Raw genomic sequence first — 14,007 nt, 5'->3', positions numbered from 1 at the left:
CGAGGTTTTTAAGCTTCTTGGAACCTATAAATGGAGACACCAGATCTGCAATATAGTGAGGATGTCACAACAAAGACCTAAATTTAGTTTATGGTTGTAATGCTCATGACTTCCATTAACTAGCACGTGTCATTTAAATACCCTCTACTTTAAACATAGGGATATAATATAGAGTGGTTTGAGTTACTACGAAGCCCAAAACATGCCAAGAGTTTTCCCTAAGTGATCTAGTACTATCCTTACCATTTGATAGTTTTTTTTTTTTTTTTTTTTTTTTTGTTTTTTTTTTTTTTTTTAAGGCATGGTTAATTGGTTAAAGCATTCTTAATTAAATTGAACTTCTCCAAAAATTGATTTTCGCTAGAATGCATCAATCTAGCATGGTGAGATTCAATGTAATGGTTTCTTCTAATCCATACATATTAAGCCTAGTCTTGTAACTAAGTATGCTTTGTCATGTTGTTTGTTTATTAAGACAAAGAAATCTAGAAAGTAATCAAGAAATTAGTTAATAATGAATAGGCACAGGTAACAAGGAAAAACAATAAAACTAGCAGGCAAACAATCCAAAGAAAAAAAAAACGCTGACATGATGTAACCTAAGGTTGAGGAAAAGAGGATGCCAACAATTATTGCATGGTGCATAACAGATGGAGGCTTGACAAAGATGGTCTAGTGGGGTAGAATTTTCTAGTGAAAACATAGATTGAATACTATGGACTTGTGTAAGGCTTACTGTGATAGTTATTTTTAATGATCTTAAATTAAATGAGAATATCAATTCGTAGAGAATTTGGGATTTTACAATGGAAGCTTATTTAGTCAATAAAAGACCAGTGAAAATATTATGATACACTTTTACCCTTATTCTAGTGTTGAATAAAAATGTCTTGAAAAATATTGTGTCTCTAGTTTTGGATAAAAGGACCCTCAACTTTCTTCGCAACTTATGTGGTCACTAGCCACTTGTGAAAGGAGTAGGCATCCTTAGAAATGCGGTGCCATTTAGAGGGGAAATACTAATAGCAGCAGGACAAAGGCAAGTATTCCACTCGTTTAATTATTTCTCATTTGTCTGGTCATATTGTGAGTTGCATTATATATCATGAAATTGTTTTGGTACTAGTAAACAATGATTAAATATATAATAAATTTGAACCTTTTGACATTTAGAGGACATTCTCTCAATTTACAAAAAAAATAAATATGAAAATCATGTTGGAAACAATTTTTGAAGTTTTGAGCCTTTTATTTTCAAGATTAACTAAATGGGTTTGGAAGAATGAAAAAAAAAACATCAAATTGGAAGAGTGGGACTTTTATATTCACTAAGGTTTTAAAGAAATTATATGCATAAAACTTATACTAACACCTTCTAGTGGAATTGATAATGCACTAATCCGTTGCTTGCCATTATTTTGGTTTGGTACCACCTTATAGGATATCCGGGTTCAAATGCTATTTTCCATGACGGATAGTTGAATCTATTTCAACTCTAATTGTTATTGAAGGGTTCCACAAGGATGTCACATGAGCATTTATGATGCCCCCTTTTTAACGTAGATAGCCACCTATGTTAAGGTTCTATTTTGCAGTTCCATGTTGTTATTTATGAACATTATACACATTTGGTTGGACACGTGAAAATCAATTGATGGATTTGGTATTGATGATGGAAATGTTGGATGTATGACCAAATGTGTGACTTACTTGGTTACAATTTATCTAGTGCATGACTTGTCAGAGTTATTGTTGCATCGTATAGGTTTTATATAGATATGATTTATCTAATCAATGACTTAGTGAAATTATGATTTATCTGATGTAAGATTTATTTCCAGTATGAACAACAAAAATTGACACGTGGACACTGGGCTTAATAAACATGATGTTTAAGATCATGTATCTATATCTATTTTGTGGTTGTATATATGCATGGATGAGAACTAAACTACAGGTTGGAAAGAACCATATGATAACCAAGATCTACTATTCCATTGGGGAAGGTCGAGACGACCAATGAGGAAAGGTACGATGTACATTTTTCTATTTGGTATCTACTTGATATGCACTCTCATGACATGAGTAAAATGCAAATGACAGGTGGCAAGATGACGTGTCTGGATTATTCGATGACAAGTCCAACCAGCTCTGTAGTGTGGTCCGTGCTCTGAAGGAGGGGTGGAGGTGTTTCCCACCGTGTATCCTCCGAAACCTGGAATCGTGGGGAGGACAGCTGAACGCTCCCCCTAGACGTGTGATGACGATTGCCAGTTGCCTGCTGGGGAAGTTAGGTCGATGTATTCGACGCTTCCACCATGTCGGTTTTATTAGTGGTTAGTATGGTCGTTGCCACTGATAAAGCAGCAGAGGACGGATAGGGTGGGAATGGAAGTAGGCCAGGGTGGATAGGAAGATATAGATCAGTTGGAGACTCTGGATGGGAAGTAATGTCATTGTCTGACTTATCAAATTTTAATGCTATAACTCTCTCTGGTTTGCTATGCTTTCAAACTCCTTGTATCTTTTCATTCTAACTTCGGGACGAAGTTTTCTGAAGGAGGGGTGTATGTAATGCCCCACTTAAATCTTATCCTACAAATTTTGTTAATATTTACATTATTTGAAAATATTGAGAAATATTGGTCTAATATAAATTTATGATTTCCATTATTCAAATTCCCCACTTACCTTCTCAAATTGAATATTATGTAGGATATGGTCTCCTTCCATTATTTCAAAATATATGTATTCATTTCACATTCCCCAATGTACCCTCACATTTACTTGGGAGAAGACATAGTCCTCTCCATCTTATCATCAATATATATTTATTCATTTCACATTCCCCAATGTACCCTCACATTTACTAAGGAGAAGACATGGTCCTCTCCATGTAAGTACATTTCACATTCCCCAATGTACCCTCACATTTACTTGGGAGAAGACATAGTCCTCTCCATCTTATCATCAATATATATTTATTCATTTCACATTCCCCAATGTACCCTCACATTTACTAAGGAGAAGACATGGTCCTCTCCATGTAATTACACTTCACATTCCCAAATGTACTTTTCAGATTTACTTGGGAGAAGACATGATCCTTTCCCATTAAATTCTCAATTTTATATTCATGTCACAATTCCAAATGTATTCCTAGCTTACTTGGGAGAAGAGAAGTCAACTAAGGATGGATGAGAAGTTAATGACATTAATGAGAGGTGGTTGAGGAAAGAGGGTATAAAAAGGGAAGGGGGAAGGAAGAAAAGGGGGGGTTTTTTGGAGTCTTGCTTAGGATTGTGGGGGTTGGTTGTGATTGTTTGGCCTTGTTATGATTTTGGGAGACCTTGGAAACCTGTGGAGGTTTCTTGGGTTTGAGAGGAGGAAAGTATCATTATCTAGTTTTGCACATTCTTCTTGAGGACACACTATATCTGGTTGGACTTGGGCACGGAGGGCTAGGGAACTTGTGGAGGTTTCCTGGGCTAGGAATTTATTTCCTAGTTGGCTGGGAGGTAAATCCGGTTGGGTCGGTGATAAGGAGCGTTCAGCTGGAGCTATAAGACAAAGGTATCATCATCAACCACCGGAACATGTATTTTTCCATGAACTACTCTTGTTAAGTTGATATCAATGGAATGCTCACCTTAATTTATGTTGCTTATGATAAAATGATAATATGTTAAATGTTTAAAGCTATGTAAGAAGGTCAGTAAGCTCATTTTATTACTTTTAAATCAACAGGAAAATAGATCTGTTAGCGTATAATAGATTGAGGCTCTAATAATAGGAATCAGGCTCCTACACCACATAAGAGCTTACGAGTAAACATCTAGAAGAAATAGAAAGCCTTGAGACTCTAAGTCGAAGGAACCACACTAAATAATCAACACTCGAACATAATAATGTAGGTGCATGCCTCTATATCGAGGAGCCAACTGCCATAATGCTAGGAATTCCAATTGCAATGGGGCATAATCTAGGTCATGTGCCGATTGTAGCAGGGATATAGTTCAACTTCCTAGAAGTGATAACCTACATATTAATGTGAATACCCATGCACTCGCTTATTACCTCATTACCTTTCATGGTTTGGAAGGGACGCACATCAATCTTGCTCATTGGAAGTGGCAACATCCTTGCCCTCCCCACCACAATTTGTATCCCAAATCACCCATTACAAGAGAACAAAAAACATTATCTAAATGTTTAACCTTTCTTAATTAATTTTAAATACAATAGAGTTAGAAATTGTTAAAATTATATATTTAAATAGTTGAATATGGAATTTTTTACATCAAATCTATTTATATATTTAAAAATATAATTTAAGTAATCTACTAAAAAACAGCTTTCAAAATTTAAAAATATAATTTAACTAATCTAACTCTAAAAAAAAACAAAACACCCAACACGCTCTCCCTATTTAACATGCAGCCATGCTCTGATTCTTCAACTTTGAACCACACTCGTTCTGATTCTTCAACTTTGAACCACACTCGTTGGTTTGAAACGCGTGAACAAAAGTATTATAATATGATCTCCACCGAGAAATCTTTTCAAAAACTTAATATAAATCACAGAAACTTAAATTCAACAAAACATCACACCTTCAAAATTAAAACATTAACTCCATATAAATAGAAGACCATACCCATCTAAATGCATCTCGTGTCAAATTCTATTTAAAAAAAATAAAAATTATTTAAATAATTTAATCTCAAAATCTGCTATAAAAATATTTATTTATCTACACCTCACATCATGACTAAATCCGTTTATAAAAAATATTTATTTATTTACACCTCACATCATGAATAAATCCGTTGAAATCGTTTAATTGCCAAATTTTCTTTAAGAGCTCCGAGTTAACCCGAAGCGAATCATAACAAAATTGTTGACTCTCTTCGCTGTTTTTTCTCGCCAGCGGCCGTTACGGACGTTTAAGGATTTCACCGGTGAAGTTTAATGCAAAGGCATTAAAATGCCCAATCTCAGAACGTGTGCAGTTTGCATTTACTGCACCAATTTAATAAAAAATCCGTGCGTACGTGACCACCGCTGCCAAAGTGTTCCATTCAAAGCTCCCATGATTCCCTGTTCTACTTTACAGAAAGCATTCTGGGTGCCTGCCAGCACACTAAACCTTTCGTTTCTGAGCTTTCATGTTCTCAGGCTGGAGATTTGTTTGTTGTGTACGATAAAATGAATTGAAATGCTGTCCCTCAGTGTGGTTCGATCTCTGGTCCTGCGAGATGAGGCAATAGAGCATGTTAACTCCATCGTCAAGGCCTCCTCTTTGCTCTATCTTCCCAAACAGTTACCTAGATGGAGGAGAATCAATGGCACCAATAGCACCGGAGTGCGCAACGGTGGTTTCCCGTATTTGGTATTCGTACCTACAGAAGAAGTGATGAAGGATGCGCTGAGAGTGGCCGCCATTGCCAGGGACATAGGCATGGAGTTCTGCGGGGATTTGATCAATGGTCGCCTCGTATATTCATGGCCCACCCCGGGCATGGTAACCCACGAATCCATTTCTCTGCCCTTTCCTCATCTCGCGGATGCCCGGCTTCAGGAACTCCATGACTTCGCAAAATTGAGCAGAGGGTTCTTCAGAGTCGAAAACCTTTGCCTCCCACTTCCCCCCTGTAATTCTTATTCTAATTCTCATTCAAATTCCGGGAGGGGGAGAGAAAGGGGGTTTGGGTCTTTGGGCGTGAGGCTGAACAGGGAATTGATAGATAACATGGACAAGTTCACCAGAGTCATGGCAGGCGCTGGATGGAGTATGTTTAAGCTGAAATCCACGGACGAGATGTATTACGTTTACAAAAAGGTTGATTTCAAGCTTCGGCTTCAGTGGGACGGTTCGAACCCTACACCTGCTCCTGCGTTCAGAGCCCGGGAGCTACGGCTGCCGGAATTGAACCTTACAAGTGCTCCAACTGAGATCTTGGAATATGTTCTTCTCATGACAGATGAACTTTTCTATGTCAACCACAAACCCCCCTGTAATTCCTCCAGAATAAGAGGCAGCTTTTCGGCTTATAAAACGAAAAGCTAATTTATGATTAGCATTGCGGCTAAAGTACATGGCTGCTTAAACAGATATATATATATATATATATATATATATATATGTTGTATTCAATGTTCATCGATTGGGATGATTCATCTCTGTACAGGTGCGTTGTATATTTCTCTTTAGTGCATCTAATGAAAAGGATCCAAATCAGGATTTTTTTAATGGCATTATTTTGCTTTTCTCCGATTCTGCCATTATATTTTAGTTTCTAATGCTGAAGGTTGGATGCGCTTGTGAATTTAACAGCATTTCTTGAATGCCATTTGTTTTCTTCCAATATGTTTATTCATTTTGGGGTTTTTAATCCCTTAATATTTTTTTGAATTTTTGAATTTCACCCTTGAATCCCTGAAGCGTGAATGCGCTTGTGAATTTTACAGAATTTATATCATGCTATTTGTTATCTTCCAATATGTTTATTATTTCGGGCTTTCAAATCTCTTAATATGGATTTGAATTTCACCCTTGAATCCCTGAATGATAAATGCCCTTAGGAATATAACATCATTTATTGCATGGCAATTGTTTTCCTCCAATATGTTTATTAATTTTGTTTGGCCTTATAATACTTTGATATGGATTTGAATTTCACCTTTTAATCTTTAATCCCCGAAGGGTGAATGCGCTTGCGAATTTAACAGCATTTACTTCATGCCATTGGTGATCTTCCAATATGTTCATTTTGCGCTTTTTAATCCCTCACAGCATTTACTTCATGCCATTGGTTTTCTTCCAATATGTTCATTTTTGGTTTTCTAGTCCCTTAATATGAATTTGGATTCCCTCACATACCACGCTTTCAAAATATGGACCTCGATTAATCAGAAACTGCGGGCCAATTTTTAAACAGCACCTATGCTCAATTTAAATCCCGGAAAACCGAATTGGAGTTTTAAAGACTGCACTTCTGTTTCTGTTGATCAATTTGAGATCTATTCTTTCACGCCTTTTGTAGGATCTCTTATTAAACTGCAGATGTGGACTTCTCAAGCTATGTTAAGAATGTGGATGCCTAATAACCATGGGTTGCGTTTGAGCCCTGAGCTTAGTCAACTCAAAAAGAAAAGAAAAGAGAGCTTTGTGAAGGGGTTGCCATTCCACTTTAGGAATCTGGACTCTGAAGTACGACAGGGAACAAATCTAGCTTAAACCCATCTAATCCTGGATCTGATATGCACCTTTAGGTTGCATACCTGAGTAACAGTATTTAATATATCAGCGATTTGGTTTGTAAGAACTCAAGATATGCAACATCAAGCTTCACAAGGTGCTTATTGAATCTTGGTTTAGATGTGTCTGGGTTTGTGTGCGTATTCAATGTTGCCCAACGTACCATCAAAATTCAATAAACCATTACACAAGTACAAAGAGAGTTGATGTATCACCATACTCATTCAATAAACCATTACACAAGTACAAAGAGAGTTGATGTATCACCACACTCATTCAGGTTGTAGAATGCACCTTGCTTCTCTCTGTGTAAATAGGCTCCTCTACGATAAGACCTATTTTGCACAGTATTCTGTTAATGCTGTCAGTTAGTGGTAAGGTCAAGCAAAACAAAATTTGGCAAATTTCAACCGTCTTAAAGTTGCTCCTGAGTCACTCTAAGAAACTTATTTTCCCTTATTTTATTTAATTTGCTGCAGTGCTCTGAAATTTAGTTGAGACAACAAAGATCTCGTAGCCTACTGTATTGTTCATTCCAAATGTAGTGATATCCGTTTCAGACTCTTGGGAAAGCCAGTGTTCAGAAGCTTACCTTAAACAATAAACCTCAGTTTTTTTTCAGTGGATTAGGCTTCGATCGTGTACTTGGTTATGCGTGATGTTTCCATCATCAAAATGCTAGTTAGTTTGAGCATTTTATACATAATGATTATGTTATCTGTATTGGTTGTTGGGTTGTATGTTAAAGAACGAGTTGTCTTTAGTGTGATTTCTTGGAAGCTTTTTCGGTGGGTTTTTCTGGTTTAATTTCTCTAAAATCCGACAGGAATTTATTGAAATCACAAGTTTGATGGGTAGCCCCTACACAATCCAAGTGCCCTAGTTGTTTTTCAGGGTGCTCAATCCATATATACAGTCAAAAAACTAGTTTAAATAACACAAATCAAGATTTCACCTCAATTTTTTACACCGGATTCCGGCACTGGAAAGTCCAAAAAATTGCACTAAAAAAAACTCCATTAAAGAATTCTGTCATCCCGATTTTATGTTTTATATGATCATTATGATAAAAGGTTAAAAACTAATTCTAGTAGAAACAGAGACTAACATTGACAAAGTTACAACTTATAATTCAGTAAATATGATATCTAGTAGAATGAATGTCAAGATAAAACTATAGCTTTCTTTTCACCTACTTTGATGTAAAATTTGTTAGCTCAAAATTATGTTGTACTTCCCGCTAGATTCAAATAAAGGGTATATTTGAAATTTACAGGATACATTTTTCTGCAGCTCTTCCATGAATGGTAAAATGCTTGATCAATGATGTTCAAATCTGCACTTGGAGAACTGAATCAGAATATAATTATATCTGCTTGTGGTGGGGTGGAAATTTGTGCATTATCTCTGGGCAGCACTACATTTTGATATCTACGAGTCAAATTATGTTCCTGCATTTTTCAGCCATGTCTGATATTAAGTTGTTTGAGAGATGTGATTTTGCCCAAATAGAAGATGCAGAGTCTACATTATCAGTGGTCTGCCTTTTTCAATAAAAATAGATTTGGATACGACAGATTTATGTTTTGCTTGTGGGTACCTTCATCTTGGTGTCCATGATTTGGTCCACTATAGCTTGTTGAAATAAGGATTGAGTTCTATAGGGGCCATAGGCACAACCCACCTGGAACATGCTTCTCCTCATGAGAATATAGGTAGATCTTGATCAAGCAGCGTTGCTTTCTTTGCCCCAACAATGGCTCTGTTCTTCCTCTCTAATACAACATTTTGCTGTGGGTTATATGGAACTATCAGCTCTGTCTTAATCCCAGAATCTGCACAAAACTCCTTGAAGGCATTTGAGATATACTTGCCTCCATTGTTAGATCTAACCACCTTGGTTTTTCTCCCCATCTGGTTCTCCATAAGAGCTTTAAACTCTTGGAACCGACTGAAGACCTCGTCCTTGACATTCATAAAATAGATCTAGGTTTTCCTAAAGCGGTAATCTATGAAGGTCACGTAGTAGTTGAACCCTCCAATAGACACCAATGACATGGGCCCACATACATTTGAATGGATCAAGTCTAAGATCAGCTTGGACCTGTTATCACTGTTGGGAACCACAGTCTTGGTGCACTTGCCCATGGCACACCCCTTGTACATGTCATGTTGATCTGTAGTGAAATCAGGGACCCTGGTCACGGCCTCCTTCAGCACTATGAGTGCTCCTTGGTGCAAGTTTGCCATTCTACTATGCCACAACTACTACAAGTCACGACTGCCGTTGCTCACCAATTCTTTGGTTGGCTCTTATGTTGCGGGGGAGTGCCCCCCCACCTCGATCCCGCTCCCAATCTGCGCTCCGGGCGGGAGCGACTCGGGAGAGGGTCGGGAACGCGCTCCCGAAACGGGAGTGATTTAGGGAGCGCTCTCCCTAAAAATTTTTTCGCTCCCTGCCTTTTTGGGAGCGATTTTGGGAGCGTTTTGCCTTGGTGCAAGTTTGCCATTCTACTATGCCACAACTACTACAAGTCACGACTGCCGTTGCTCACCAATTCTTTGGTTGGCTCCTATGTTGCGGGGGAGTGCCCCCCCCCTCGATCCCGCTCCCAATCTGCGCTGCGGGCTGGAGCGACTCGGGAGAGGGTCGGGAACGCGCTCCCGAAATCGCTCCCGAAACGGGAGTGATTTAGGGAGCGCTCTCCCTAAAAAAATTTTCGCTCCCTGCCTTTTCGGGAGCGATTTCGGGAGCGTTTTGCCTTTTTTGCAATTTTTTTTTTTAGTAATGTTTGAAATGCAATTGTTTTTGAAAGAAACAAATAATTTTTGAGTGGGGCAGCTTAATGATCAAGTCTAGGCCTTAGTATTGATATGCTATTCATGGTAATGTTAAATTCTTAAAGTAAAAGTGACATTCATCTTTTTACTTAAATTTTTAACATTACCATGAAATGACTCAGGATGTTTGAGAGTGGTTTCGGCCTCATTGGATTTCATATGGAGAAAGTAGAATTTTAGATTTCATTCAAAATCCAACAGACTTGTCAGTTTTTCAGGATTTCAGGATTGGGGGATTACAATGTTTCCATTGACTTTTGTCATGTATTAGGGTATGGAACTCTTATTTAATCAAGAACACCAATCCCTCTATGTACCTTGACGTTAGTGACATTGTTTGTCGAACTCCTCTATCATGACCCTCCTAAAAATGTACGCATCACTCAAACAAAATCTTGACTTGACATGATATGCTTGTTCTATCTTATGTTAATGCTTAGAGGGTGATATTAATGACAAAGATCCCTACAGATACAAAGGTAATGACAAAGATACCTCTGGATATTAATGTTTAGAGGGTGATATTAATGACAAAGATCCTGATTTTCCAATAAGACTAAAAAATTAGACATTTCTCGTGGTGGCAAGAGGCCCAAGCATAAGAAATAGATAATAGATTTACTTCTCTTTTCTAGTTTCTAGTAGCTTTTATAACTATTGACTCTTTCATATTTATTATGATATTTTTTTAAACAATATATGACAATTTAAGTTTGAAGTTGGCAATTATAACTCATTAGTAATGAATTATGAATATGATGCTTCATGAAAGTTGAAAGTTGTTTCATTTCATTTCATTTTATAACATTTCATTTCATGTTAGATATTATTTGTTGTAATGGTTACACTTAGCTTACAAGTACAACTTTGGTGATCAATGATGATAAATGTTATATATTGAATTTTGAAAGCTTGAAACTTTAAGATTGATGAATCATGAGACTCAATATATTGTATGTTGCTAACTTGTGGACGTGGTTGATGAAGACTATAACTTCTAGATGATTGTTGTTGTATGGTTCAATCTATGTTTTTTATATCTAATTCATCATTCTACATGTTTTTGTAGGCATATATGTATCAAAAATTAAAAAAATATAAAAAATATATATATTTTTAAAAAATCACTCCCGGATTCGCTCCCAAACCGGGAGCTTCTGAAAATGGTCGCTTCCGCTCCTGTTTTTGCTCCCGCTCCCCGCTCCCGCTCCCGCTCCCAAGTAACATTGGTTGGCTCGAATTGAAGTCCATACATGTCATGCTGATCTGTAGTGAAATCAGGGAGCCTGGTCACGGCTTCCTTCAGCACTATGAGTGCTCCTTGGTGGAAGTGTGCCATTCTACTATGCCACAACTACCCCAAGTCACGACTGCCTTTGCTCGCCAATACTTTGGTTTCCTCGAATTGAAGTCCATACAACTTGTTCCTTCTCACTCCAAACACCTTTGTTGCGCTAGAGTTGGAACCCTTGGGACAAATATACACATTTCCATCTCGGAAAATCACCACATAACCCTTGTCCTCCACGGCTGAAACAAACATCAGATTCTTCGTCAAGCCTAGAATGTACAACACATCTTCACTAGTAGAGGTTTTCTGGATTCCCTCTGAAGTTGGCATTGTCACCAAACTCAATGTGGAAGTCCAAACTATGTTCCTTTAGACTGGGAAAGTAGTCTCTCACTCCAGTCATGTGACACGAAGCGTCACTATCAATGTACCACACAATGGTGGCCATTGAACTAGAGAGACACACGATGAATGAAAACTCATCCTCAAATCTGGCTGCAAACATGCCATCTTAGTTGCAGTAGCTACCTGCTTCATTTGCTTTACCTTTTTCTTGTTAGGGCACTGGCTGGCAAAATGCTCTGGCAGGTGGCAAACAAAGCATTTCACTTTGCTATCATTGAACTTCTTTTTATTGCCCTTCGAGGTAGCTCCTTCAATGAAGCCTTTCTTTGCCTTTCCCTTGCCCTTAGAGGTTAGGGTCATGTTCTCTTCCTCCTTACCCTTCTTTTGGTCTCCACGCTGAGACCCTTCTAGGATCTCCTTTTGTGTGAAATCATTCCACAGCCTTTTCCAGGTGGGAAGATGCACTCATCCCACAATACATGTTACAAATACATCCCATTGCTTTGTAAATCCATCGAAGGCTATACACACTGGTTCAGATTCAAGGGCTGTCTCTCCTACAACTGCCATCTCATCTCACACCCACATGATCCTGGTAAGGTAGGAAGCCACGTTCTCTCCCTTGGACATCTTGGTGCCATAGAGCTTATCCTTTAGCACCATCTTCTGGTTCTGATACAGTTTGGTGAGTGCATCCCACATTTATTTGGCAGTCTTTTTCTTAGAAAGACGGGGAATCAGGTAATCTTTCACCTTGTCCAAGATGATCCTCTATGCCCTTGCTTCTTTCACCTCATGGAAATCTAGGGCAACAGGATCTGATATTGTGACAATCACTCTGGAGTTAGCAAAGCTCCACAACTTGTTCTCTTTGAGAACAACTGTGATTTGAACTTTCCACTGAAGATAGTTTGAGGTTCTTTCTAACCTGTCTTCATGCCTGGCATTGGATGCCATGGTAAATCAAACCTTTGTTAACTGTTTGCTGAAAACTCTAGAAAGAGCACAAACCCCTTTGAGTTTGAACCTATGCAACGCTTGAATTTATTTCAGAGTCTTTGCTCTGATACCATGTTAGTTTCTCTAAGCCCAGCCAAACAATTAATATGCCAGTAAATTTTTAAGCCCAAAAAAATATTTTTATTGAAAAACCCAAAAAAAAACTAAGATTTGAAATCTATGCATAATTAACACAGCTGAGCTTCTAACAAATTATGCACAGAAGAAACAAGAAATCCAAGCACATAAACTTTTACACAGCTTTTACCCTAGAAAACCTCAGTGTGGGGAAAATTCAACAAAGAGAGATTTTATTAGGCTTCAAAGAAAATACTCAGGAAATAATTACAACAGCAGATCCAAAGAATGTACAGCCAAGAACAGCAACAGAAATCAGCCCTCTCTCTTCTGCAATGGTATGGCCTGAAGTATAGCTTCTCTCCAGCAGAGTACGCAGCCCCTTTTATTTAGCAGATCTTGGCATAGTAATAGAGAGTATATATGGGAGAAGATGATTTTGAGATTGTTGTTGCTGCACATTCTGAACATGATGCAAGATAGGCAATTTTGGTTGTTGGAACAACACATTTGGAGCTTTTCGCTGAAGTATATGTTTCTATAGCTGTGTTTTTCTGCAAGTTGTGTGTGTCCAATGGAAGAAATGTCGTGGATGGTGTTGATGCTGGAAAATTTTCCTTTTTAGGGGTTGTTGTGGCACATATTGCAGCTGTTGAAACTGAACAGGTTGTATTGGTACTAATTGCAAACACTGTTTTGGAGGGTCCTCCTGATTTCTTGCAACACTGCTGCAACCAATGCTCTGTACACTTCTAATTGGTCTATCACACAAGATTCAAATCTCTGTTGCATTTGCATCAGAGGATCCATGCCCAATTCCTTGAAAGTTTAAAAGCTGAGGTGTTTTCTAGCCATTATCTCCTCCCATCCATCTAAAAGTTATTTTTACATTGCCCATGTCATCTTTAATACAAAGAACAGGTAACTTCTAAGCATATTTGCTACCATCCTACCTCAATCATCAAATACACTTTGATCTTAATTTTGCTGGAAGACGTAACAGCGACTAAATGAGGAGACTTAATGTGCATCCAATAATTTTTTAGGGTAGAAATTATGCTTGCACGATTAGAAATGCCAATTTGACATTGACGGAGTTTAATTTCTCCAATTCCTTAAGGTTCTACAATAGAAACCAAGAAGTCACGTCCTTCCTTGCATATCACTAATCCATGATTAACAAGTGGTATAA

The 14,007-nt window shown here is 37.8% G+C and overlaps 1 protein-coding gene across 1 annotated transcript; it reads left to right on the top strand.

Annotated features, from left to right (window-relative positions):
- Positions 1–4,879: 4,879 nt before the first annotated feature.
- Positions 4,880–13,589, top strand: LOC149204893 (uncharacterized). Its single transcript, XM_089394822.1, has 2 exons — positions 4,880–6,191; positions 13,441–13,589. The coding sequence occupies exon 1, from the start codon at positions 5,219–5,221 to the stop codon at positions 6,068–6,070; it is 852 nt and encodes a 283-aa protein (XP_089250948.1). The 5' UTR covers positions 4,880–5,218; the 3' UTR covers positions 6,071–6,191; positions 13,441–13,589.
- Positions 13,590–14,007: the final 418 nt, after the last annotated feature.

The sequence above is a fragment of the Pinus tabuliformis genome, chromosome 1_2 (assembly GCF_031772625.1).
Source record: "Pinus tabuliformis cultivar Carrire ecotype Pingquan chromosome 1_2, CPIR1, whole genome shotgun sequence".
Classification (NCBI taxonomy): domain Eukaryota; kingdom Viridiplantae; phylum Streptophyta; class Pinopsida; order Pinales; family Pinaceae; genus Pinus; species Pinus tabuliformis.
Note: the sequence above shows the minus strand (reverse complement) of the source record. Positions and strands in the feature narration are given on the sequence as shown.

What these genes read in the sequence shown, in the direction of transcription:
- LOC149204893 (XM_089394822.1), top strand. Translation starts at nt 5,219, where the DNA reads ATGCTGTCCCTCAGTGTGGTTCGATCTCTGGTCCTGCGAGATGAGGCA.